General features: G+C 39.7%; 1 protein-coding gene across 3 annotated transcripts; it reads left to right on the top strand.

The window, feature by feature from the left end:
* The first annotated feature begins 123 nt into the window (after positions 1-123).
* On the top strand, positions 124-27,870 carry dnajb6b (DnaJ heat shock protein family (Hsp40) member B6b). Of its 3 annotated transcripts, XM_085468245.1 has the most exons (10): positions 124-286; positions 9,420-9,538; positions 11,199-11,308; positions 13,674-13,739; positions 13,944-14,045; positions 18,395-18,523; positions 18,608-18,770; positions 18,896-18,966; positions 24,406-24,549; positions 26,997-27,870. In XM_085468245.1, the coding sequence occupies exons 2-10, from the start codon at positions 9,474-9,476 to the stop codon at positions 27,104-27,106; spliced, it is 960 nt and encodes a 319-aa protein (XP_085324371.1). In that variant the 5' UTR covers positions 124-286; positions 9,420-9,473; the 3' UTR covers positions 27,107-27,870. The 3 variants fall into 3 exon arrangements, with proteins under 3 accessions (XP_085324371.1, XP_085324369.1, XP_085324370.1); XM_085468243.1 differs by having other exon boundaries at positions 18,395-18,770; XM_085468244.1 differs by lacking the exon at positions 124-286 and having other exon boundaries at positions 9,306-9,538; positions 18,395-18,770.

Genomic DNA, 27,870 nt, shown 5'->3' with positions numbered 1-27,870 from the left:
GGGAGGGTAAAAACAGGCTGTCAGCATTTGTCTTGTCTGTAAATATAATACATTGCACCATTATTAACTTTAAACTCACCTTTATCCGCAGTAAAACATGTGAGTTTTTTCCGACGGTCCTTAAAAGCAGCATTGTGGGCTAGGCCATATCAGCGGCCACTCAACCAGCTACCAAGAAAGCCACTACCAGCTGCTGCTGCAGTTACAGTTTCCGTACTCAGGCAAGGAAAACAGGAGGAACAGCTACAATCAGGTGGCTATTGTGGCGGATATTTCCTTCTTTCAGGTAGGCTCGAGATGAACTAGGTGAGAGGGCCGCTTGGCTTCAGTTTGCTGAAAGAAAGAAGGAAAGAAAGAAAGAGCGGCGAAAAGCGTTTGTCGTGTGTTGCCGCATCGAGTACATCTAGTACATGTGGGGATGCTTTGGTGGAGTCACCCAGTATGTCCCCTGCTAATGTTGGAATCATTTAGGATATATTAAGATTATTTTTATACAGAAATGTAGTTTTCGTTTGTGTCCGAGAGGCTGTTTTCCAGGATACTACCCCATAGTTAAGCTAGCGTGTGAGAATAACGAGTGGATCTCTTGCCTTTTTGCCTGCTCGCTGCCGTAAAATTTGAGTTAGCTCAGGCTAAAATAAAAAAAAATAATTAAAAAACAAAACAAAAAAACCCCAGTCAGTCTATACAAACTATTTAGTAAATTCAGGGGTGTATGACTGCATGATAAACTTGTATTTGGTACCAGTGATGCTATAAATGCCAGTCTAACGCTAACGTTAGCCAGCATAGTCTACAGTCGGAAGTTAAGACAACCATAGAGAGATTTCTGCTTTGGTGTAATATCACTGCTGTCTTGTTTTGTTTTTTTGTTTTGTTTTTTAAATATATACATATATTTATATTAGTGGATTTGTTTTGGAAATTTAGACGGCTAAAACTTCCCATTCCGCTTTAAGACTTTTCTAGAAGTTTCTGTTAAACAGATGCGGAGGGAGAGGTTCACAAGTTAGGGCTCCAGCTGGGATATCTCAGATTGGTCTGTTGACATTAGTTAGCTTCCAGAAAGTGTTCTGGAGAGAAAATAAACACGTTTTCTGTGTATTTGTGTGTGTGTGTGTGTGTGTTTAGCACGTTTTTGGTTACTATTGGTTACAGAACGGGGGGGTGACAGGAAGTGGCCACTGACTAAGTTCAGCCTATTTCTGCTATTTACTGCTGCTAATCAAGTTTTAATGTTGTTGGGTGACCTCTTTTTCCATTCTTGAAAGAACACCAGGCCAACATGTTTTATTCAAATAAAACGGGTTTTATTTTTATTCCCCCCCTCCCTCCTAAGTTTATGAAGAGTTATAAACTGATAATTGGATTGTCAGCACAGTACATCTGAAAACAAGTTCTTATTAAGCAGTTACTAAAATAACCACTGACTGTTGCCATATGAGGGTCTTTCAAAGCCAGGTTTTGTCTTATTTTAGTAAGGGCCTAATATTAAATAATTAATTATTTTAAAAGGAGCCATGTGACTTAAAGACAGAGGAGTCAGTCCTCCCCAAAGGGTCTAGTTTGGCCCACTGGATGGTTTTGTGTGGAAGATATAGCAAAGTCATTAACTGTTCCAGTTTTCCCATTTAAATGCTGTGTTATTTCAGTATTTTGAAAAAGCTGTTAGTTACTGGTCCAGTCCATTTCATATAACTCTGGGCTGCATGTGGACCCATAAACTGAAATTGATGCTCCTGCTTAAGAAGGTATATAACAATATAACCAGTGATACACTTATTGTGAAATTTGGCTGGTGCGAATTGATTTGTATTTCATTTCTTGGTGGTTCCAAAGTTATTCAAGTCCACCGAACAAGGGAAGTTCGCTTATTTGATCTCAGGAGGAGACACAAATACCTGGTGTTTTTAAAAAAACAAAAAAACAATTAAAGACCCCCAACACATTACAGAAAAACGGATGGATGCAAATCAAATGCCAATACTCAGTCTGGTTTAAATGCCAGGGTATAAAAATGAGTTTTTAGATGGGTTTTGAAGATGTTGAGTGTTGGAAAACTCCTAATTTGAAGGGGTCTGTACCTGACTTTAGGGGAAACTACAGGAAAGGCCTGGTCTCCTCTATAAGGGGGGATCAGGCCAGGGATCAGTCATTAAGATGTTTTACAGGAATTCAGTTTCATTTCCAGTCATCTTTAAGTGAGGATCAGCTTCCTCCTTTGGTTAACTAGTAGACCAAATTGGTACAATAAGTCCAGTTCAAACAGGTGGCGGCTTCATTTTTGTTGCGGTATTGCCACATCAGGGCGTATTACCCATTGACGGTCTTCTGATGAACCAAGCCTCTTATGAGGTTTTTGTTGAGTGACGCACTGTTGGTTTGTCGTTCTGTATTGTTCTGAGTTTGACAATTTGATGGCTTGCAGTTTCAGTTTGAAGTCCCTCATGTTATCTTATCAAAGCAAACGTTCTCATTGCTTTGTGTTTTATTTGTTGACATACAGTAAGTCTCTATACCACTCCTTTCAGTATGCTTTACAGCATGTAGCTCGCCACCTTTGACTTTGATTTTTGTTGCTGACTGATTCCAGCAAATTACTATAGTAACTATAGAACCATTACAACGACATCAAGCTGTCAAGCTATGTTAAACAACACTATTGAGCCTTTGTTGAATATGAAATGAACATTGGTCATTTCCTCCTAAAGCAGAATTCCTGTTGCTGTGTTTGTTTTAGGTTGCATAGGTGAAGAGACATGCAGTCCACAAGTAGAGTGCTGATTACTGGAAAAGGTTGCTTGAATAGCAAAGAGCATGAGCAATGGTCATTGTGATGAGGAGATGGGATGAAAAGAATGTTTAAGCAGCAAACAAAGGCTTTGACACCTGGTTTCACTTTTCTTCACTTCAAAGACGTCTTGTGTTTGTTATTTCTGTGGAAGAGGAAAAGCTAAATACCAACAATAGCATAAACCCAGCAGTGGGAGTAGCCAGCACTACCGGTTGTTCCACATTTATTTCTTTTTTTGCCACTGCCCTCTGATCAAGATCATGCAGCTATAATATATAGAAAATCGTCTGCAAAGTGCCACATAGGACCAAGAGGTACAGCAGATGTTGAGGTGTTTGGTTTTTTTATTTTATTTTAAATGAGCTGATGGGTTTATTTATTAAAGGAAAAAAAAGAAAAAAAAGAAAAAAAAAGGCTGGATCAGCAAAATTATCCCATTTGCTGAAATTTGGGTTTCTTTGTCCAGCAAGACGACACTCAGTGTTTACTGTAAATGAGGTCTTCTGTGGTAAACGTGTTTCCAATGATAGTAAGTGAGGAGAACAACGCTCCTGTACTGCTTAAAAACAAATGCTTTTGTCATTGCCATGAATAGTTTCAGGTAAGACACAGGCTAGCTGTTGTGTTTAGCTGTCATCTGATTCTCTGTTCTGTCAGATGTAATTTGTGTTATGTCCTGGACTCAGCTGCCTAGAGCCTGTTTTATCCAGTGCTCTTGTCTTGTTAATATCACATTTTTAGTGGTGTTTGAGTGCTCTTGGACGCTGACAGAAATACTTCAGATGCCTTTTTCTGATTACATAGTTGCCCTAAAAACACAACGGCTTTTATAACCCGACTTCCACAGACACAAACCATAATGCTGAAGTCTAATCTGAGATTTCAATCAGCAGATAAACCCTTGGGCTGGTCTGTGGTGAAATAACTTGGGGGGTTGTGGAAACAGAAGTCGTAAAAACATTTACGAGACTTCTGTCTGTACCCTCGGCAGCTGCTGATACTAGACTGAATCGTATAATAAATATGCTGTTTCTTCAACACTGATCGTATGTGATGGTCATCATTTTTGAGCTAGAAATGCTCAAAAATGATGGTCTTAAACTGGGTTTTCACGTTCTAATGAAAGGGATTCTGATCATACGTGCTTTTTAAAAAGGATATTTGTACATTTCATCCCAAATTATTCAGTCAGAGTGGACATCTAACCTTCAGTAGGCTAAATAGAACTAAATTGAACAGTTCATATATGCCTGATGACTACTGAGCATCTCCATCTTCACAGGCTTCAATACAAACCTCAGTAACAGCTAGTCTTATTCACCCAATATTTACTTATAAATATATAAATATCTGTAAATGACTATGACAAAAACCAAATAAAACAGTAAGTCATAACATGTACACCTTGAGTGCTCTTAATGTACTGCATATAAAGTGTTTTCACGTTATGTTTAACTCTTCAGTCTAATGTGTTTGAATGTTAGTGAAAACTTGTAGAAACATGCTCTTGAAACTTGGACTCGGGCAATGATTTATGCTCTGTAATGGAATTTACCTGAATGATTATAGCTCAGTCATACACTACGACCAAGAATAGACCACATTCAATAAATGATAATGTCTCAAATGGCACAAAAAATCTGACAGTCCAAATAAAATAGCGTTGCTTGTTTTACTCCTGCTACTTTGTAATCACTGCTTTGGAGGACCACTCCAGTGTTCGAATAGGGGGAAAAAATAGTTTCTCCTTACATATAATTCGGATCACAGTTCCACCAAATTCAACAAAAAAAATCTGCAATGTCCATCTTTGTTGAATTTTTCCCTGTTTGTCATCCACTCTTCTTTTAGGTTTGGAAAGCAACTTCTTCTGCTGATACTACTTTTTCTTCTTCTCCTGCTGCTTCTTCACATTATCTACCTTAATCTAATCAAACCTGCACTTACTTTGCAATGAGAAATTGTAAGTTATGAAAGAATATGTCATCTTACTATATATATATTTTTTCTTCCTGATCGACTGACTTTCTCACAGTTGATAAGGACCTCTAACAAGTTGTAATGTCATTGTTCCCACAACCCAGTAACTCTATGAACAAACAGGGGTTTCCTTCCTTTTAAGGATTTTATTTTCCTGGGGAAAGGACTGCATGCAGAGTACTGACACACAGAATAAGCTGAGGATTTCTAACACTTGTGTAGCTGTATAATGTACCACAAAGTCCCACAGCATACCTGGACATGTCTCAAAGCACACCATTTAAAGAACCAGAAAGTGGACTGTTGTGCAAATATAATAATACACTGAGGATTACAGGGATGCAGAGTACAGCAACTGTAGTTGGTCCACTTATAAATTTAGATTAAGATACTTAATTTGTCATTTTATAAAGAAACAATGAAATTGAATTTGTTTACTTTGTTTCAACCACTGGTAAGGGGTAAAAGCAGCTTTTAACTAGCTCAGTTTCGCTCGTACTGGCAGTATCGTAAAGTATAAATGCAAACAACGATGAATACTCTGCGGCTCTTCAGTAAAGAGTCTCGTTCATCGACAGTTACATAATATTGCTCCTTCAAGGGCGATCTCAGTTGGCACACCAGTATGGCACAGCTGAGAAAACTTAAACCGATGTTGTTGTAATCTCTTGCTGCTCAGCTTGCCTGCATGTGTTTCCTCCAAAGTGTTGTGTTGATTCCTGTTGGGTTGATCTTACATAAGAGAGGTGCACCGAGAGGTCAGGTCATTATTGATTGCTTATTTTTGTCACCCTTTGTCCAAAAATTAGACTCCTGACCCTCATCAGTACACGTGTCACAGGGTAGGTGGTGGGTTTGAGAGCCTTGCCTTGTGGTTTTGATAAGAAATGAAAATGGAAAATTTGCCAGTGCCGTGACTCATTTAAAGTCATGGGAGCTGCCAAGCTGTCAGCAACCTGGTGTACACCCCAAATAGTGTTAACTTTGTTGGACCAGTGGTCAAATTCCAAAGACATTCACTTTGTGGCATCAATTACTGTCTGCCGTAGGGATTTTTACCAGTTGAATGAACTAATTATTATGCCTTGTCTATGATTTCAACACTAGTTAGCTGTAATTCATATTTTAAGGTCTTTAAAATGATTAGGTTTGATTTTTGAATGGTGCAGGAACCAAATTACTGCAGTGTATGGCTATTGTGGAGAAGGTTAGCTTCTTGTATATGCCATGGGATTCATCAGTTGTGAGATTGTGTCCATTATATTTAATTACATTGCACAGCATGTCTCTTTGGGGTTTGTTTGTTTGTTTAATACTCAGTTTTAACAAAAAGATAAAAACTGCATAAATCTTTGTTTTTCAGAAAAAGTTGCTTTTGTAGTGCACTTTTACAATAGCTTATTTTAGGAAAATAGAAAAAAAAATCCTGGTAGTCTGCTGTTTACATTTACAGCCATCACCTTTGCTTAATTGATGCATTATGGGATTGACTGGACCCACATGTGCTTACTCTGAGGCATAAGAGGAATCAAGTTCATTTACATTAGCTGTGTAATGCAAGCAAAGGGCACATGCAAGCATGAATGCACTTTTAATGCTCTGCGCAGTACTGCAAAGCGCATCTCTAGAAGTCGCTTGTGTCCACTAAATCCCAACTGCCGCGAGGGCGCTGGTGATGGGTGAGCAGGTCAGTTATGGCTCAAGTGAGGGAGATAAAAGTAGATATGAGTCAGGACACTGGTTTGTTTTTTTTACAAAACTCAGAAGGTCATCCTTTTTTATATTTAGATTGCGGGCTAAATTAGTGTCAAGTTAGATGGAGGTTGTATGATAAAGTATCAGAGGGAGATTTGGAATTGCTGCCTTACTTGGATACATGAAGGAGAGTTTAGTGCCTGTGCCGATGTCCCCACCAGGAGACACTCGTTGGCACTACTTTGTGCCAAACACCCCCAACCCCCCACATAACAGACACAAACACAATCTATCTGCAAAGGCCACAGGTTATAAATAGCTAACAAATAGAACACAGTGGACTCCAGTAGTCCTCACTGGTTTGTTTTTATATCTTTCAGTACAACAGCTAATGCATCCCTCAATGAAAAGTAGGATTTTGGCCTGTTTTCCTTACAAACACATTAAGGATAAATATGTGGTAGTAGTAGTGCAACAGCCTTTTTGTCCTATAAAATAAAGACCTGAATGCAACCATACAAGAGAAGCTGAAATGTTTCTCACCTTTAAGTAAAATAAGAGTTTCAGAGGGAAATTTGGTAATTTCATCACCCTGGATCCAAAATAAGGACCTGTTCTCACAGTTAGCTTATATTTATAGATCTAGTTGGAACATCAGTACTGAGTTTATAGCTTCTTTTCAAAGTCAGTTTCTGAAAAATGAGTATCGGGGTGTAGTGGAAGAGGCGGGTTTTATAATATAGTATTCATTTGAAACGTGTGGCCGCTCTTGCATATATGCATCTTAAAAAGTAACTTTTGTTTGGTCATAGGTTTCCAAAATATGACACATGGCTCGAAATCAAGTTGATTTACACTTTGAGTCGTTATATTTATGTCTAGGCATTAATGAAGACACTGAAGTTAATCTAAAGAAATGAACTAAAGGCTACAGCTGTTTGTTCACAACTTGACTAGCACGTGTAAAGAACAGGCTTCTAGTAGAGACTATGTATACATATGATATAAAAGAGCTGCTGTGAATCAAAGAGCTGGAGTCCATTGGTAATAGTTCCCTGCTGTTGTCATGCATTGAGGAAGTGCTACACAGTGAATGTAGAAGTTAGTTTGATGTATTTCTTAGCCTTGGAAAAGGTATTCGATTACTTCAGATAATAGTTAATTTAACCATAGTTGCCTGTTTCATCTTGTTTTAGGGGGTAGGGTTAACAGTGCATTCATAAACACACCCACAATAAACTCAAAGAAAAGTATGTATTTATTTTTTGCTAATACGTTTTAGGTTTAGCTGAAACTATATCGAATATACTCGATGTATCGCAAGTTTTCCCACGTACAACAGTATAAATTACCATGGCAATGTTAAGCTGTCTGCATGTAATTCAAGTTTTTTTTTTTTTTTTTTTTTTCCCCCTCCCACACGGTGCAAATGCATCATTAATCTCCCCGTCCCAACGTTTGGATTTCACAAGGAGAATGTTGAGCAAAAATGCAGTAATTTGCATAACATGCAGTAAAACTATTGCCGCAAAAGGTAGCAGTACCACAAATTTATTCCACCAACTGTAAACTTATCTACTGAAAAATTAAGAATGTTTTAAACACATGGCAGCATTTCAGCACACACCAAAGAAAACGTTAAATAAACCAGCTCTGATACCTGTGACTGTTCTTGGTCAGACTTTTTTATAGTCACTGTCTAGACTTTTGATTTATAATTTGAGTTCATCACATTTTTTTTTTTAATTTCACAGTTTTTATATGTTATATGCTGTAATTTCATTTGTTTTATTTTGTCTAGTGAATTATTACTTGTCGCTATGATCTTTCGTTTGTTTAAGGTTTAGTGTTGACCACAGAAAGAGACTTACTGTCACAGTATTGTCATTTGTGAAAAACTTCTCTGTGCAACTGATGGTTAAAAATGGTTAAAATAAAACTAAATTCATTCAGATTTTTTGTATTCAAAGTAGAAAATTTGGAATGAGTATACCAGTGCAATTTTTCAACATATCATGATATATATCGTGTATCACGATATAGCTATAAAATATCATGATATGAGATTTTCCTTGTATCACCCAGCCCTAGCTGAAGTGACCTAGCTAAACTTGAAAAGTTATTTATTAGCTGTAAGAGTGGTAAGCCAGGTTACGCAATATTTGTTTATTGTATATTGGAAATGGCAATAAACAAGTTCTCAAGCAATAAAATGCAGCGCATTACCTTTGTAGCTTTCAGTTTGAAGCATGTCAGTGAACAATTGTTGAACTCTTAATTGGAGGATGGATGACCACTTTATTAGTCCTCTTCTTTTATCCTTTATTATTTCTCTCCGTTGACTTATTTTTAATTCTGCAGACTTGTTTCATATCCACACAGTCCAATGTCTACTGCTTTTTACGGTGAATATTTCACTAAGATCTAGGTCACAGAAGTTTTATATCTCTCTGCTTGATGCAGGTTTGTAAAGCTACAAAACAAAAATTGTAAATGTGGTGCTAAACTTGGAGGACTTGAATGTCTTCTGATACTTTTAACCAGACCAGTTGTGTCTTGTTTTTCATAACTCTAACCTTAGATCATGATTTAAAAAGAAGGGGAAAAAAGTGATTCATGGTCTTTATAGCTGGCTCCAAAATTCAAAAGAAAAACATGTTTCATACTTTCTCTCTTTTAGCTTCAGGGTGAAGGATGATCCCCCGGTTATTATGCAATTTTGCTTGGGTTGGATTAGCTTACCTTCTCTGTCCCTGGTATTGCTATTTCAGTGCAGTGCAATATTGTTGGGTATTTCCACCCTTTTTAATGCCAGCAGCCCCCTCCCTCCCCTTTACAAGCATACCCCTCTGGACTGGAAGGGCTGTATCTTACTCGTCACACATGGCTGTTGCAGAGTCTTGGGCTTTATCTTGTAACATGTCTTAACAGAACATTACTGTTTCCACAGAGGCCACTCGCACAAGACCCTCAAGTAAAACAGCACCCACAGACAGACAGAACCATGGAGGACTACTACCATATACTAGGAGTCGAGAAAAATGCCACGCAAGAAGACATCAAGAAAGCGTAAGTCCCCCTCGAGTGTTTTGTGCTCCGTTTTCTGCCAGTGTTGACGTTAAATGTCGGCCACTTGTAGGGCGTAATAGGTTAATTATATCCCTCTGTCGCTGTATAAACTGACACAGGGAGAGGGAGAAATGAGAGAGTGCTCTGCAGAAATGTTCCACTCTTCTTCCTGTAACCGTGCTCTTGTCAAATACCTTCCACCTTCAATCACCCACCACTGCTCACCCACTGATCAGGCTCGTTCCAGTTAATTATACTTCCTCAGTGGTTTCTCAATAACAGCAGTTTGTTTGGACATGTGAAGAGGAGAGGCAATGCTAATGCTGAGGACAGAAATAAGCCTGCTTCAAATCAGGCATGTGCTCCAGGAGCTCCATTAAGTTATTTTGGGTAATGCGGTGAAAACAAGTAAGAGAGGAGGAAACTATTGAGCAGTATGGATCATCCTAGCCAAGAATAGCCATTTGCCAAAAATATGTTACAGAAAGATGATGTATCACGTTTTTTAACTCTAGATCAGTCTGTACAAACTAGATGAGCCAAGCTCTCTTTGTGGGAAAACCAGGCGAAACTGCAGTTTTCATTAATGATCATTATATTATCATGAAGTTGATATTTATCCAATATCGTGATGATAGATCTATGTCTTTTTTAAAGTTTATTACTAATTAGAAATTATTGGCACACTAACTTTACTAAACCTAAACACTATCTGTTTAAGGTAATGGTTATTAGCATGTCTGCATTTGGCCTAAAATACAACCTCAGAAAGCTGCTGCGATGCTTGGAGACTCATTTATCGTGTCTGTTTATTAAATTTAGTGGGTATTAAATTATAGTCAGAAGCTCTTATGTTAATACAAAGCTCAGTGTTTTGTAATAAGATAAAGTTCACTTTATTCAGCCCAAAAGTTGGGACATGACTGTGTCACAGCAGCCAAAACATTAGATGCAACTTGTAGCAAAATGGCTTTTAATAAAATAAAATCACTCGATAAAATATGACAAAACACATCTAAGCGAGGTTAAAGAAGTGCAAATGAAGCACAACTAAAAAAGAACTTACTGGATAAAAGTCAAAGTATAATACAATATGAAGGTTAGTAAGTAAAGAAAATTTCTGCTGTGGATTTTCCCCGTGAACTTCTGGCTACAAAGATGTCAAAGATGTAGAGGTATGTTGCACAATTACCAACAGTGCTGCATGCATCGCGTCCAACTGAACTGTGACCAGGCTTTAGTCAGCAAGATAATGTCACAGATTACAACAAAGACTGCTGGCTATAGGTCTGTAATGGATTGAATCCCTGGATTGTGTAAAGCCTTGCTGACTTTCAGTCCCTTGTCTTGTTCGAACATCTTTGTGTGTGTGCTGCTGCTGCTGAGCTTAAAAACAAACCGCTGATGCAGCGTAAGCCGCTGTGCGAGGCCCGCGCTGATTGTCAATGCAGTGTCAGGCTGTCTTTGTTATTTCTGCTTGGGTGGCGAGAAGGACACGCAGCGTGTGTCTGCTGCAGTCGTGTGAATATGTTTCTGATTGGGGGAAGGGGGCATGTTATCTCTGTCATACATGCGCAAACGATTTCCACCCCTATATCAAGACATGACGACTCGTTCTTGACTCTGTGTGTGTTTTGACTTTATGGTGTTTGTATTTCAGTTACAGAAAATTGGCCCTGAAATGGCATCCAGACAAGAACCCTGAGAACAAGGATGAGGCAGAGAAAAGATTCAAAGAGCTGTCAGAGGCGTATGAAGTTCTCTCAGACGGTGAGACTTCAGAACAAGAAGCTGGTGTATCTCAAGTGCACTGTTTGAAATGAGCTGTATTGAAGCCATTACTGTCTCAGATGTGAAGCTTGTGCTATTAAGAAACAGTGACATTTTGCTCCTGTTGTATAAATACGAGGGTAGAGACATGTTCAAAAAGTGTTGTTGCCATCAACGTGACACATTTTTGGAAACCAATACTAAAAAAACACAATTATTCTGTGCCTCACATTGGGGAGCTATAACAGCTGTAAGTTATTTAGATTATTTTTTTGGTTATCACTGTTTTCTGTCAGGTAAAACTGATAGAAAACAGTGATGTGCTTTAGCGTTTCCAGATGTGAAGTTAGATTGTTTTTGCTGTTTTTTTTCAGCCATTGATTTAGAGCCCAGAAATCTGACATTTTAAGACATAGGAAAGTAGTGAGTTGCCCCTCTAATTTAAATGTAAGCATCATTTTTCAGTTTCATAGCAGACACTGGATCAAAAGATGCAGGGGTAGCTGGGATTTTTAAGAAGTTGTAGCACCACTATCAGGATGGGATAACTGGAATGTAAACTGGGATGATGGGTTTAGTTTTTACTTTCTTTCTTACTTGAAACTATCAATTTATTCTATAGTAGAGATGGCACGATAACACTTTTTTAATGTCCGATACCGATATCATAAATTTAGATATCTGACGATACTGATATGATTCCAATATAGTCTATTTTATAATCAATAAAACAGTTTTTAAATGAATTTTGTTCATACTCAAGTTTTAAAAAAACAAAACACTGAAGCTTTTCTATTATACCTGTGTGAAGAAAAAAAATACACTGCACCCAAAATATTTTGCAGTTCAGCAATACTGATCTTTTTATTTTAACTTTTTGAATAACTTTAAACTTAAGTACTTAAAGTTATATTTAAAAAGTAATTCAAAATGCAATTTTATGCAGATTTTGAAAACTCTTTGATTCTGAAAAAAAGAAGTGCAATATGAGCACAAAATAATGTTTATATTCAACAACTTTTAAAAAAGCAGCTTGTAGAATGTATAACTTAACATATGTTAGACATCCAGAATGGAAAGCAATGCAAATAAATACAAACACGGCATCATGACGCTCATCTTTCATCAAGATGGATGTCAGTGTAATCTGTTTCTGTCACATTTAATCTGAGACTGAATTTTGTGAAATTTCTATACAAAACTTAACCATTTAAAGCCTGAATCAGGAAATACTTGCCAGAAAATTCACATTTTTTGAAAATAGTGTTTATTTAAATTTAATTTGTTTAATTTTTTGTAATTGTTTAAAAAATTAATCGTGTTTAAATTTCCATATATGACATTTAATTTGTATCATATTTGCTTGTTGTTGTTGTTGTTGTTGTTGTGTTGTTGTTTTTTTTTGTTTTTTTATTGCTTAAATTATGCAATTTTATTTAGGTTTGTCAGGGGGAGAAATTCACACTGATGATGTTTAAGTCCCAAAAACTGGCAAAAAAACCCAAAACTATGTATCAAATATGATACACTAGGCAATAAGGGGTTAACACAAGTATGGGGGGGGTTTCATAGGGTTTTTTTTTTTTTCCCCAAAAACCATGAAACTCTTTAGTCAGCACCACTGCGTTTTGCAAAGTAAAACTTGAGTCTATCCATTGTATGGTCCGACCGATACTGTATATTGGATCGGTCCATCCCTAGTCTATAGTATGTATTAACACTGATTTTTTTTATTTTATTTATTTATTTATTTTTTATATGACTTCACAAAGCAAGATTTGTCAAATCCCCTTTACTGATTAAATTAGTTGGAACAAGTCTTTGAATTATTAATACATAAATAATAAATTAATAAAAGCTTGGTGTGAAACCGAGCCACTCAATTAGTTATTGTGGTCAGTATTAAGATCATAAATGCTTTTGACTGGATTTTCTTTAACACTGTTTAGTTTATCTGGTTTAATTATAATTAAAAAATGTCTGCTGAATTAAATTTACTGCATACTGCTGGTAGTGAATCTGGACTTTTACGGAGGGTCAAACGTGAGAGTATTATTTAGTATTATTCATCTCGTTTAACTTGCTTTAACAATTGGAAGCTAAAGTTGTAATTTAAAATAAAAATTCAGTGGACAGCTGTAGTTTGAAATAGCACACTACTGTCTCTAGTCATTTTCTTGGAATTACTTGGTAGTCTTATTCAGTGAAAATTAAAAGAGGCTGTTAGCTTGAGGCCATCATGTGTTAAATCTGGAGTCTTTCGCGATCCTAACAGAGGTTTATAATGCAGGAAGGAGGGCGCTTCACCTTCAGTTGCTCCGAGTTGTTTCTCATCTCATGTAAAGTCCTTCTCTTTCTATTGCAGAAAGCAAGAGGAATGTTTATGACCGATATGGCAAAGAAGGCCTCTCAGGTGGTGGAGGAGGAGGAGGTAAGGAGATATCCGTTAAGGTTTCCATATTCATAAGTTTATCAGTTACTTTATGTATGAAATGCCGACATGCATCAGGTGGAAACAGCTGGACATTTGGTATTTGCATTGGTGCTTTGACAGCTTGTAATGATAGCTGTGTTTGCAGTGTTATCTTTGTTGAAGTGTGGTGCCATTTATAAGCCTCTTTTCAATGTTTAATAGGAGGCCATTATGACCACTTCGGCAGCAGCTTCACATTCCGCAACCCCGATGACGTTTTCAGGGAATTCTTCGGCGGCAGAGATCCATTTACAGATTTATTCGGTAAGCCATTTCTGTGCGTGCACTTCAGAGGCACTGATGGGATGTTGTTTTCAGAACTGAAAGAGGGACTGAGGGGATGTGCTTTGGCTATTATTAAACTCATATTTTTATCTAGTCCAGAATATTCACGGATGACCTAAAAATGCTCAGAGACACAGAGCATCCACCAGGCCCCAGTTATCTGTATGTTAAACATAGATTTTTCTATTTCCTAATTAGTTTGCCTATTAGCACACAGCTCCTGCTGTGTAGATTGAGCGTTAGACCCAGGAAGCCTTCAGGAAAGCCTGTTGCTAATCCCCCACAGGACTGTAATGTGCATTTCCAATGCACTAAGCAGTCTTCACTTCACCTCACTAAATGTCGCATGAAAGAAAACGCTGAGTATCCCCGCTGGATGTTGGCTTCAACCTCATTACATTTCCTCGGTTAGTTAATTAATTAGGATTTAGATCGTTCATTTTGTGAGCCTTTGTTCACATAATCTTTATGATAAATTCAAACAAATATACACCCACACTTATAGACAGGATTGTTCCATTCTTCATTTTCCTTTGCACAAGTTTAGATGAGTTAAATGAGAGATAAAACTATAATGAGCCTTGTAACAAAGAGTAAGGAGCGAAGAGCTAGTTGATCTTAACTGATTGAAGTCACCGTGTCTTGAGGTGCCATCCAGTTCATCCTTTGAAGATGCCGATATTTGCGTTCAGTGTGATCTAGTAAAACACGTTTAGTTGCTCTACCAGGTTGTCTGCGATTGGAAGGCATGTGTAGTTCACCCTGTGTGCCTCTAAATATGGAGCTCAGACGCAGGCAGACGATGGATTTGAGAGTCTGCATCACTCAACTGGAATGCTTTCAAAAATAGCTTCCGTATTAAAACAAAAGCAGATGTAATAACGGCAAGTGTGTGTCTGTGTGCGCGCTGTGTGTCAGAGCGCATGTAAAACACGATATAATTCGAACACTCGAACACGGCTGTGCATTTTGGACTTGACAGGAAAAATGTAAATATTAAAAATCATTAAATATGACGCTTAAATAAGAACCACAGAACTGGAGCTAGAAGGGAGTCGTCATGTTTCATTATGTAAACTTGTGTCCTTCTGAACACGGGTAAGCACAGCTGTTGCTGTTTGCGCTCTTCGGTAAACAGTGAGAGCAAAAATGGCAAACCATGGAGTCTGCATGCAGAAGAGTGAAGTTTATCTGCAGTTAAACTAGAGTTTAAACCTTATTTTGCTTGATTGGTATGCACCCGGAGAAGGTTTTAAAGTCATCTGTCTTAAGTTTATTTAATCTCCGTGTTGGTGTGTTTCTTGGTTTCTATTAACATGGCAAATCAGAGGAAGATTGACATATGTTTTAAAAGCCCATCAAGCCTGGAGTCCTGACTGTCCAGCAGCTGGTCCGGTGGATCACTCGGCTACCGCGGAGCGTCCAGCAGACTGCGGGCGGGGTGTGTTTGGAGACAAAAACAGAATCGCACAGTGCTGAGGGCCGAGCTGCCTGCCAAGAACGGCACACTCTTATTCTCAGATGAAAATGTGAAGACGTGGACGAGGAGCAGATGACTGTTTTATACTTCGGGACAGCTGCTTTTAAAACACAGCTTATATAATTCAGTTTTCTAAACTGTTTTCATATATTCAGACCGCCTTGTTAAATCCCCCCCTGCTTTTGTACACTGTGATACTGCCCTTTCACTTTCTTCATGCTCTGTGAGGTGTTACACAGGCGTGGCACATTCTTGGCTGTTTAATCTCCAGTCTGCGCTTGACATCTCTTTTTAAGTTCTGCCAGAGTACATGAGCACGAGAGCGTGTTCCTTCTACTTAAGAATGACTCAGCTTTTCTTCCAGCTATCTGTATGTGCACCACTGTAACAATAATTAAATCACAGTCCGAGTGTTTAAACGGCCTTCCTCAGCACTCCCGTTCCTCACTTTCTCTCAGCGAAGCCTGCTGTCATTCTGACCTCTTTGCAGGAGCTCAGCTGTCTCCTCTAAGGTCTTTAAGGTAAATGGACAGTAATGTGGTTGCAATAGCAGTCAGCAGATACTCTTATTTTAGGCTTTCAGTCAGAGGGAACAAGCAAAGCTTTCTTGCCACTGCCTCAGTACATTCAAGGTTGAAGGAGGAGTCTTCTTTCAGCAAATGGTGCCAGTGATCCAGCCTTATCCTGCTGGGCTGACCCAGATTGGCAGAGCACAATTAGTAGGGCGTCCACAGGGCTTTAGGAGGAGAATTAGTGGTCGGCACTTTTACAGTTTAGGGATAAGATTGTTCCAGAAATTGCAAACGGATGCTCTGATATTCACCACAGCCTTAATTTGTTTTAAAAATTTGTATCAGGTACTTAAATATTTTAGGAGCTGGCAACTGGCTGGCTGTACTCGAGGGAAAAAACTGTACTTCCTGTCCAGCTCCAAAGAACCACACTTAGTTTGAGACTGCTGGAAGGAGAGCAAAGCTAAAGATATTCCTGACTTTATCCTCTTGTGAGCAAGTGCCTCTCACCTGACCTCCTCAGAATAAGATGATATTTTTTGCATAATGATACTCAAAAAACAAACAAACCAAAAGCCAACAAATTAAAGGAACACCTAGAAAATGCATCAGATCTCAGTTGGGAATAAAAACATGCTGAATGTCTGAAATTATCAGCCTACAGAGGACTGAATTAAAAAAACACACCAAAAATCAAAGTGAAAGAAATGATGCTGCAGGCTAGTCTGTTTAGCTAAAATTTCATTGCAGCAACTGAGAAATGGTCATTTATATAGCCTCCATGTGTCTGCCCTGGGGTTTCTCCTCCCAGACCTGGACCAGGTAATCACTGAACCCTTGGGCAGTTTGAGATGAACCCTGGTAGCATCAGATGGACTGAAACATGATGTCTCAGAGATGTTATGTTGGATTTAGGTCAGGCCAGCATGGGGGGCACTCAGTACTGTTGATTCCTTCATCCTCCTGGAACAGCCTGAATATATTCTACCCACATGAGGCTGGGCATTATGTACCACGAGGAACCCAGGACCCACTGTACTAACACTGGGTCCAAAATTCTCCCAATACCTGATGGCAGTCAGGGTACCGTCCACCATGGATATGTATCCCCACATTATCACTGACCTACCATCAAACCGGTCATGCTGAATGATGATGATGCGGTCATCATAACATTGTCCACGTCATCTTCAGACCCTTGCACATCTGTCACATGTGCTCAGGGTAACTTGCTCTCATCTGTGAAAAGCAGAGGGCATAAGGGCATCTCTCTTCAAAGTCTCTGTTATCTCACCCCAACTGGTCGCAGCAGATGGTCGCCCCTCCCTGAGCCTGGTTCTGCCGGAGGTTTCTTCCTGTTAAAACGGAGTTTTTCCTTCCCACTGTTGCCAAAGTGCTTGCTCAAAGGGGGTCATATGATTGTTGGGTTTTTCTCTGTATCTATTAAGTGCCTTGAGGCAACTTTTGTTGTGATTTGGCGCTATATAAATAAAATTGGATTGAATTGAAGTAAACTTAATGGGATAAATTAGGAATTATGTTGTGTTTCTTACAAAACACAAAAGTGCTCAGCCAGACTAAAAAAACAAGAAGTTTTAGTGCACAGGCATATTAATAAATAAGACAGAATAAAGGAACTGAATAAAAGGCGTTTCGCTTGTAATGAAACTGTGTGTGACGTCTGAAGTACAGAAATAACACCATATAAGACACATGTTGAGCTAAAAATGTTAGAGCTCTTGCAACTGGCGTTTGAGCTGTGCAGGGGTCTCTCTCTTCCGGAAGATGATTGAATTAAAAAGAAATAAAAATGTTTTAACACTCTGAGTCGGTTTTCTCTGTTCTGTCACGGGGACAAAAGAATCGGGGTTAATATGGTGTAGCTGCCAATTCTGGTATTTTGTGGTACATGCCAGTCTGGCTCCACTGTGGGAGAAGTGAGAACAGGCCCCGCTAGAAAATGTTGGCCCTTGAGGCCGGCCCCATGAAGTCTGTTTCCGTTTGGTCTGAGACATTCACGCTGGTGGCCTGCTGGAGGTCGTTTTGCTCTGGCCGTGCTTATCCTGCTCCTCCTTTCACAAAGGAGCAGTAATAGTCCTGCTGATGGGTTAAGGACCTTCTACGGACCCGTCCAGCTCTCCTAGAGTAAAGTCTCCTGCTCGTGATACTGGTGACTGGGTGACAGCAGACAGTTTGGCAGTGATGTGTCCATTTAAGCGAGCATGTATACCATAACAAGGTGAAAGTGATAACATGTCAGATTAAATGTGGAGTTTTGTCCCTGCTCCTGAAAGATGTTCTGTGTTACTCACAAATTACTCTGATTTCATTCACAGCTGATGATCCCTTTAATGATTTCTTTGGAGGCAGTCGCAGTCACCAGAGGGGGCCAAGGATGGGTGGATCGCTCTTTGGTTTTGGGGGCTTTCCAGCATTTGGAGGTAGCTTTGGGGGATTTGATTCAGGTGAGTACATAGAGAGGATTATTGAACAAAAGAGGAAGAATTTCCCTGTTTTAGTTCTCTTCTCTAATGTTTGTCTTCTGTTAGGTTTTAGCTCATTTGGAGACATGGGTGGGGGAGGATTCACCTCCTTCTCTTCATCATCATTTGGCGGCGGGGGAGGAGGAGGAGGAGGAGGAGGAATGGGTAACTTTAAATCTGTATCAACCTCCACCAAATTCGTCAACGGCAGAAGGATTACCACAAAACGGTACCCAAATGTTCAACTCTGCAATCTTTATAAGACTTCTGGCATTATCCCGTCTTCTTGATTTCCAAAGTGTATTTTGTCTTTTTATTTATGGATTTATTTTATTTTATTTTTACGTTTGACAGGATCGTTGAGAACGGCCAGGAGCGGGTTGAAGTGGTAGAGGATGGTCAGTTAAAATCTCTAACTGTTAATGGTAAGGAGCAGCTCCTAAGACTGGATAACAAGTAATTATCTCGCCTCAACATAGTTTTGTCATCTGGAAATCTCCGGCAGTCGGTCTCTCCTCTCTGTGTCCTCCTGCATCTCATTTCCCAAAGAACAATTTTCTCATTTTAGTTTAGCTGTGAGGGGAGGCAAGAGACATTTCCACAGTATTTGTATATTTGTATTTATTCCATTATTTTTGTGGGACCAGCTTGCTGGGAATTGTTTTTGTTTTCTACAGTAAATTGAATTTTACTTTAACTTCTGCGACAGAGCTTGGTACGTACTATACGTGTATATATAAATATAAATAGTTTTTTTTTCCTTTCGGGGTGTATATTGTCTTTGTTGTTGGAGGGGGGGAAAAGGTAACACAAGATGCTGTACATTTGACTTATGCATGTCATTTTTGCGCTTTACATTTGACCAGTTTAACAAGTGAATGAGGAAAGCTTAACCACCTCACCCTAATGTCTTTAACTTGGACTTCACCTTGCTAACCTGTTTGCTATTACCATGTTCACGCGTGTGTAATAATATGAACAGATCATTAATAAATTAATTGTAACAATGTGCATTTTTCTCACTTTTGCATTTTTGTGTATTTTGGGGGGAAAGGACACACAGTGTGTTTTTGGTTTGTTTGTGCATGATCGCCGATTCCCAGCACTGTTACCAGACGCACAGGGTCTTTGTACAAAGAACAGCAAAATAAAAAGTTCAGATTTAGATAATAAACTTTGTGCAACGTGAAGGGAAGTGCTGCTGCAGTCACCCTGGTGTCTGTGTGATGCTTTTTCTTTGCTTGAGTGACTTTCTTTATTGCCTCACTCTTCCTGGATGTGTGAGTCTTCTGCTTGCGCCCGTTCACTGTTTAAAAGCTGCTTCACACAACCGCAATAAAAGAAACCACAGCGGCTGCTTCTTTCGCACACTCACTCTCAGTCAGAGCTCACCTTGTGCTTCATTTTGTAACCCACTAATGCCTCAGTTTCAGTGCAGGTCACTACACAATGCACTGTTTGCTTTTCACTAAAATAATGCTCCTAATCATTTTCCCAAGAGATCATGAGGAAAACAGCAAAGATAACACACCCTGATTATTTATTTTTATTTTTGGTTTTTTTCCCCCCTCTCATAGGTAAGCTTTACTTTTAGGTGAAATTGAAGCAACAGCCTCCCTTCTATTTCATTTCCACCTCTGCCTCACCCTTTATAGCAGTTTAATGCGCTATTGTAAAAGTGCTGATAGTGGCCCTGATCTGATCCAAGGTAGAAGTAACTGGGCTGATCAGTTTGGTAAAAGCTGTGTCAGATAATAGCAGAGAAAGTCCTTGATTACAAGCACACAAACATGTTGTGTTCGGAGCCATTAAAGGTAGGTGTGTGTGTGTGTGCGCGCTTGCACAAACATTTGCCATGATAGACTCAGTTAAACTGGGTTATGTGTATGCAGTTTGTTTTGAGGTCACTGTGCACAGAGTATGTGTGTGTTAAGGAATGTGCTCGGGGCTAGTTTATTTACACAAGCAATCAGGAGTGGGAAAGCAAAGAAGAAGCAAAGGGCAGGGTGAGGCTTTAAAACTGAAACGTTGATGCAGAAACACACCATTTGGTGCCTGCGTTTCTGTTTCAGTGCTGTGAAGACCACCTATCATCCTATTTGACGCTTTCACCCCCCCTCCGCAAACCGCTGATTTCAGATGCGCGTGCGCAGTCCTGTTGCTAGGTGACATTGCAGCCCTGTATGCTCTCTTTCTCGTTTTCCCACTCATATCTCTGTATGTGTAAATGTGCTGCATACATTAGGGATTGTTGTTGCTAATGTAAATGAGGATTATTAAACTGCACCAAGAAGCAACGAAAATTTGGACACCACATTTGATCACATTGATGTGATCTCGATGTCCTGTGGTGGTCTAATATATATATATTTAAGCGATTAAGCCCTTTAAAAGAAGAGCGGAAGCGACTAAAAAAGGTGTTACCTGAGCAGGGATTTTCTGTGGTACTATAGCTCCCCCTCCTGGACACTCGGGTTGTGTAATTTATTAGATTAACTACAGTTCCCAGAACACCGGCGCTCTAAACAGGAAGTATAATTTTGCCGCTGCTTTAGTGACTTTTTCTTTTTATATTGGCACTATTTAAAGTAATAAAGTATGCCGAATGATCTATCAGCCATCTGTATTGATGGTATATCAATACATGCACAGACGGTTATCAGAGGATTATTGTGATAGCGTGAAAAGCTAAAAATGAGGTAAATCTTAATCAGGTTCCGCTATAAAAAGCCTATTTTTGTTTGTTGGCTTTTTTTTTTTAGTCTCATTTATTCTTGTTTGTTAGCAAAAAGTTTACCTGGTGCAAGTCTAAAATGTGTTCATCTATAATATATGCTTGGATTAAACACATTTTGACGCCTTGAATGATAAAAAAAAAAAAAATTGAAAAATTAATTATCTACTTGTGTTGGTAATATTTTTTTATTTAACCTTTATTTATACTTGTTGTCCCATTGAGACGCAATGTCTCATTTACAAGAGAGACCTTTTCCCGACAAACATTAAAATTTCAACAATAAAAGATACAATAAATTACCTTGCTGCTTATTTTATTTAAATTAAAAAATGGGCCTCAATGTGTAGAATTTGGTGAAAATGCCGCATTAAATAAAGAATATAAATTAAATTAGCTTCATGATGTTTCCTATTAAAGAAGATTAATTGTTGCTTTTTTTAAACCGCACGTTTCAATGTGAAGGTGGCCACTAGGTGACGCTGTTTGTGAGCAATAGACAGCAGGACGTCATGATTTCTCTGAGAGCAAAAGCTCACAACATCTGGAGCCTTATTGAAATAAATGGAGCAACAAGTGACATATGTGTCTTTTAGATTAAATTCAAATAAAACACAGAAGAAGTCCATCGGTGTTCATAATTTGAATATCAAAACAGTTTTGCAGTAAAAATAAAGGCCCTTTATTTCTGTAACAGGCCATTGTAGTGATTAAGGTGTGAAGACCAAGGTCCTGCAGCTCTCTTTCTCTCCATCCATCTATTCCAGTATGACACGTTACTGTGATTTCCTGTCCCATGTCATGAGAGATGGCTTCCTGTTGGCTGAAAGCAGCATCCTGTTTTAATCCCCCCCCCCCTCTCCGCCTCGCCCGCTTGACAGCTTAGCATGAAACCTGAAACCATTGGTCACTTTATGAACGATGGCAAAGATAAGCTGCCAGTTTCCCTTTGGCTGTGTCTCTACAAGACTGTATCTCCCTGTGCTCTGCAGCAGAGTCGCATCAGCGCGCCACCAGATGTCTCGAACCTGGGGAAGGTGGACTGTTGAAAATAATCTGGTCTGTGGTTGTAGTTGTCATGTAGGGTTAACATCCTTCTGAACAGTGATTTATTTTAAGCTTCCACAGTTGACAACTAAAGCTCCAGCCTGCTGCAAGTAAGGCTGCCTTTGTCAGTCACACATGGATTTTGTGTCTGTGTGCGTGTTAACCTGGGCGTTTACGCCTGTGCTCCTGCATTTCAGTCTAGACGGTGTGCTTCAAGCAGGCTTTACACACACACACACACACACACACACCATTGTTCAGCCTGCAGACAAATGACAGGCACTCTCAAGACAATAGCTGCAAATGAAAGCATCCAGGAACTCAACTGTGTTCACTCAAATGAAGTCCTTGATCCAGAAAATAAAAGGCTGCCTTTATGAACACACACACAAAAAAATCTCATTATCATCACTGCTTTTTGATATTGTTGTTGTTGAAATTAATTAACTGCTGATGGATTATGGAACTTGATAGCAGAAGGAATCTTATCACTGGACCTCTAATGGATGCAAATATTGATCCCCAGGAGTAAAGGAGGCTGGGACGAAACACGCACCCTTGAAGTCGCATGCATTTTAGCTTAATCCAGCCGTCTAACCTCACCTGATAGGATCATGAGACAAATGCAGGTTGGGATTAGTCCCCCCGCCCGCACACCCCCTCCCTTCAAACTGCAGCCTTGAGAATAAAGCCACCAATTGTCCTGTTGTCTGGTGGTCTGCTGGGAGCAGGTGCCTCCATGTGGGGGTCAGCTCGTTTACATCTTTGTGTGTGTGTGTGTGTGTGTGTGTTCAGTTTTTAAAAAAAAAAAAAAAAGAAGCTGATTTGTAAACTCTAGAGTGAAGAAATTCAAGTCTGGGGTTAAAACGGGCGCCTAAAGTTTAGAGAAAATAACTACATTCAGCCAGTTTTAACCTTAACCCTTCTGAGGCCCTGGGACCATTTTTGGTCCCCAGGGCTCTAAAGGGATGCATTTTTAAGGGTCAGCGAAGGGTTAAAGCATTTGTGACAAAAAAGAAATTGGGCTTGGGTCAGAATGGATGACCCGCAGTAATAAGGTCCCTATTCAGAGGGAATAGAAATCCAGCAAAGGTTTTTTGTCTCTGTTAAGGCCTGAGCTCAAGCAGTCGTGTTTGATTGCCTCTAAACCCCCTTGAGCACCACCTGAAAGCATCTGAAGATCTCCTTCTAAAAATCCCATCGACCTAAAGCGAAGAGAAAACATGGAGGACACCTTTAGAAAGATTATGTTTATGCTCGCGCAGGTACAGTAGATGGTGGCTCAAACGAAGCTGACGGGCCTCTGATGACTTCTGATGAGTTTAATGCTGGACTGTTACACGCTGTGCAGGGGATTTTCTATTTTTATTTTGTATTTTTTGGGGGGTGGGGTGCTGATGCAGACCCTCCTCTAAATGGGACTGGGTTCAGCACGGCGAGCATCTGGCCTCCTTTCTTCTCCTCTCCACTGCCTTAATTACACAACACAATAGCGATGAGATCTGCCTGTAATCTCCCAGCATAATAAGTCCCCCCCTTCCAACCCACCCTCCCTCCCTTCTCCTATACCCTGCCTGCCACTAATTCAATATAAATGTAAATTACCTAGAGAAAAGAATAACCAAATCTCATTTTATTTACATGACTAATCACAATAAAGTCGGGCAGATGAAATATGAATGAAATATATGGTTGGGGTGTGAAAGAAAAAGGGGTCCGTGTAGCCTTGGGGACTCTTTGAACCTCTCGTTTTATCTCATCTTTCTTGTTTCTTGTTGGTTATATCAATATACCTTTTGGACTGAACTTGGTGTAATAGATGTGTGTATCTAGTTTTTTTTCCCCACCCCTCTCTCTCGCTGCCTGATTGTATTCACACTGCCAAGAGCATGAGAAGGTAATATGTTTTCCTTTCAGCTCACTTCACATCTCATGTCAGAAGGCTGGAATTCTCAGAGGCTACGTGGGGGGTGGGGGTGGGTGGGGTGGGTTTAATGTTGATTTAAACACCTCGGGCAAACCATCCAGACAGCGAGGAGCTTAGGTGTGATTCATTGCCATTCTGCTCTGCTCACACCCACAGACGTCTCAGCTGAGGACCCCATGGAGGACATTCGCCGCCGCAGACAGAACACGCTTCCTGGCCTGGGCTTGCACCAGCGTCACCTGAGGAACTCTGCCCAGAACCCACCAGAGGAAGAGGGGGAGAGCCCGGGACAAACGAGAGGTCCGCCCACCCGCCCGTGTAGGGCTGATTAATTACCAGCACACATAGGCCCACCCCCTTTAAAGAGCAGAGTTTTAATAAGCACAGCTAATTGTCTGCTTTTGTGTTTGATGGCCACACAAAGGAGGATGACGAAGAGTGGCGTGTTTGATTGGCAGATGTAAACAGAGAGGACAGAGATGTTCATTAGGCAGCTCTGTTCTAGCTCGCAGTAACGACCAGGGGTCAGAGTCCACCCTCTGTTTTCCTTCATGGGGTCAGGAAGTCATGCACAAAAGCTGAGCAATTATCTGCAACACGCAGCCGCTGAATGCTTTATAATAGCGGCTTTGTTAGTTAAGGAGGGGACTTTTAATTTCACTGTACATAGTTCCTGCTGCGACACAAACAAAGGCCCTAATTCTCTCCCTGAGATAATGACACAAACTACTTAAATATGGGTCCTCAGAGAGAGGAGTGGTTTTAAGTGCTGCTGCAAACTAAAGCTCAGAGTTTTAACTGCGAGTAGGAACCCTTCATACTGCTACAGGCAGCCTCTGATATATTTAATGATAGGTGATCAATCCTTTACAAAGACAGCTTTTAGTTGCCAAGTCATTAACAGCTTTAATTTGAACAAAAACCAGGAGAAAAATGCTGATAGGCCCATCCAAGATTTCTCTTAATTTCCACTTATGCATTACACCTAGAGGAGCTACTCGCTCATGAAGCTCCCTGCACACCGTTTTTGTGCTGATGTTAAAGATTCCACAGAGCATTGCTGACTTTTACACACCATCCTCCTCAGGACTCAGAGACCCCACTCTGTAACTTTATGTGATCTGCTGCTTTGTGGGTGTGGTTCCTAAATGCTTCCACTTTACAATATTGCCACGTGATTATCGAATATCTAGGTGGGAAGAGATTTAACAAACTGACTCACAGTATTATGCTTGAATTTAACAAGCTCATTACAACAACCCATTCTTTCACAATTGTTTGTAAAGGCACATTGTGTGGCTACCTGTCAGGTTTCTTTAGTTTTTATTTTTTACACTTGTGGCAGTGGGACTGAAAATACCTGAATTCAAAGAGTAAGAAGTGTGACATGATACTGTTGTCCAAGGATACAAGGGAGACAAAAACTTTAATCTACTTTCACCGGGAAACTTTGTTAGCTAAACCTTTTCAAGCCAATGACGTAGCAGTAGCTCACTGCATTTATGTAAACAGTCAAATGCTGATAAAGTTCAAACTGAGCATTAAAATGGGGAAGAAAGGTGATTTAAGTAACTTTGAACGTTATTTCAGTAACAGCTTATATACTGAGATTTTCCCACACAACCACCTCTGCCTAGTGAGCAGTATTTAGTTAGCTGAGAATGGCCAGACTGCTTCAAGCAGTAAGGAAAGCACCTTAATACCTTAGTTGTCTGCAGAGGAGCATCTCTGATAAGCAGATAGGCTACAGCAGCAGAAGACCACACTTGGTGCCACGTGACCAACATGGAAACACTGATTTATCCTGCCTTGTTTTGAAAGTTCAGGCTGGAGGCGTTGGTATAATGCTTTATGGGATATATTTTTTTTTAGCAATTAATTTAAATCCACAGCCTATCTTAGTGTTGTTGCAGACCATGTCCATCCCTTTATGACCACACATCATTAAACACATCATTAAAAGGAGTTCATTGTACTCAAATGGCCTCCACAGCCACCAGATCTGAATCCAATGAAGCATCTTTCTGTCGATATGACCCAAAATCTCAGAGGACTGTTTGACTCTATGCAGTTAATGCAATTAAGGCAGTTCAGAAGTAAGACAACAAACCTGTATAAGCAAGCTGTGACGCTTCATGTCCAGTGATTGTGATTCATTATGAATGTGTTGCTTAGTGTATTTCTCCACAGTAATTGGACTACTCAGTGAAATCTGAGTCATTTTCTAAGAGTACTGAAGCTATGAGCTCAAAAAAGCCTCGTAACTCATGAAGGACACAGGCACACACTGATCATGATCGAAAACTAAGTCCAGCCATCTCACTAACCTGGCTGTCTTAGAAAATCCTCAGTATCTCTACTGCTTCTATCCAATAAAGACACATTCATTTAAAACTCTTATAAAAGCATCGTCAACAATCAGCAGGAGGGGTGTAGTGTAGTGTAGTGACGTGAACTCTTTACAGTCTCTTCCCAAATCTGATGCAGTTGAAGTTTTTCTGCACATTTTGTTTGAATCACCACAAGAACGGTGGCTCACTGTGCTCCCGAGCTGTTATGTCTCGGGAAATTTATATGACAGGCACACTGTGACCAAGCTAATCCACTTTTAAGAGTCCTGCAAGTGATTTATTCACATTAATAAAACTATTATTTACAACTCATAACGTTTAAATAAGCTAAAAAGTGAAAGTGAGAATAAATATGATGATTCTAATGATTTTTCCCCGTTTTCTTTTAATTTGAAGGACACACAGACAACAAGAGGAAGAAACTGTGGCTAAAGGAGGCAGAATCCAAAAAGAAAAGAGCTCCTCGACACTTCCCGTGGTTCAGTGGATTTGGTGCCTTCTTTTAAACGCTTACACACACACACACACATAGCGGTCGGCAGAAGTGCCATCCATCAATCACATGTGGCATTAGTTCATCCTCGCTTTGTATCAGGGGCCCAGCAGCCCCACCGTTGCACCACATCTCTCTCTGTTTATCAGCTGCAGACCTCACTTCAACGTTTTGTCTTCTTCTGTTCGAGATACATTTTAGTAGCTGTTGCTGTATTTATCGCGTGGATGTACAGAGAACTTAAATTACTCTCTTGAACTTTTCCACTGTTTGCAGCGTGTTTTTTGGGGGAGTGATTTTGTGTTTGAAAGGGTTCAAGTGGAAGTAGAATTACAGTATCGAGCCTTGTTTATAAGAAGCATGAAAATTACTGGGCTAATACTGTGCAGCGTGTGAGAATAAGCGAAGGTCAAAACTATTCAGCCAATCCTTCGTTCAGCAGAGACAAGGCGAGAGAGTAAAATGAGAATGAAAGAGAAGAGTGAGCTTTATTACGGAGGGACTGACGTTTCTTGCTCACTCCCACATGAAAACTCAACAACTCCATCCACTCTTTACCTCTGCTTCCACGTCAAAGCCAAAAGTCCTTATTAACCCCTCTCAAAGTGTTGTGGTTTTTTGTAGGACTCTTTGTATTTAGTGGATTCAACAACATGTGGGTGTTTTTGTAAAAGATGCATCCTTGACAGCTTGTTCTCATGATGACTGTGAGTGGAAAACATCTGAGAAATGTTCATTTTTTATGGACTCTTAAAATTAAATGCTTAAAGCAAAACA

This window comes from Copadichromis virginalis, linkage group LG9, assembly GCF_057382275.1.
Source record: "Copadichromis virginalis isolate Kocher_CV1m ecotype Utaka linkage group LG9, C_Virginalis_male_GT1.1, whole genome shotgun sequence".
Lineage (NCBI taxonomy): Eukaryota > Metazoa > Chordata > Actinopteri > Cichliformes > Cichlidae > Copadichromis > Copadichromis virginalis.
The sequence above is the reverse complement of the archived record's forward strand: the minus strand, read 5'-3'. Positions and strand labels throughout refer to the sequence as shown.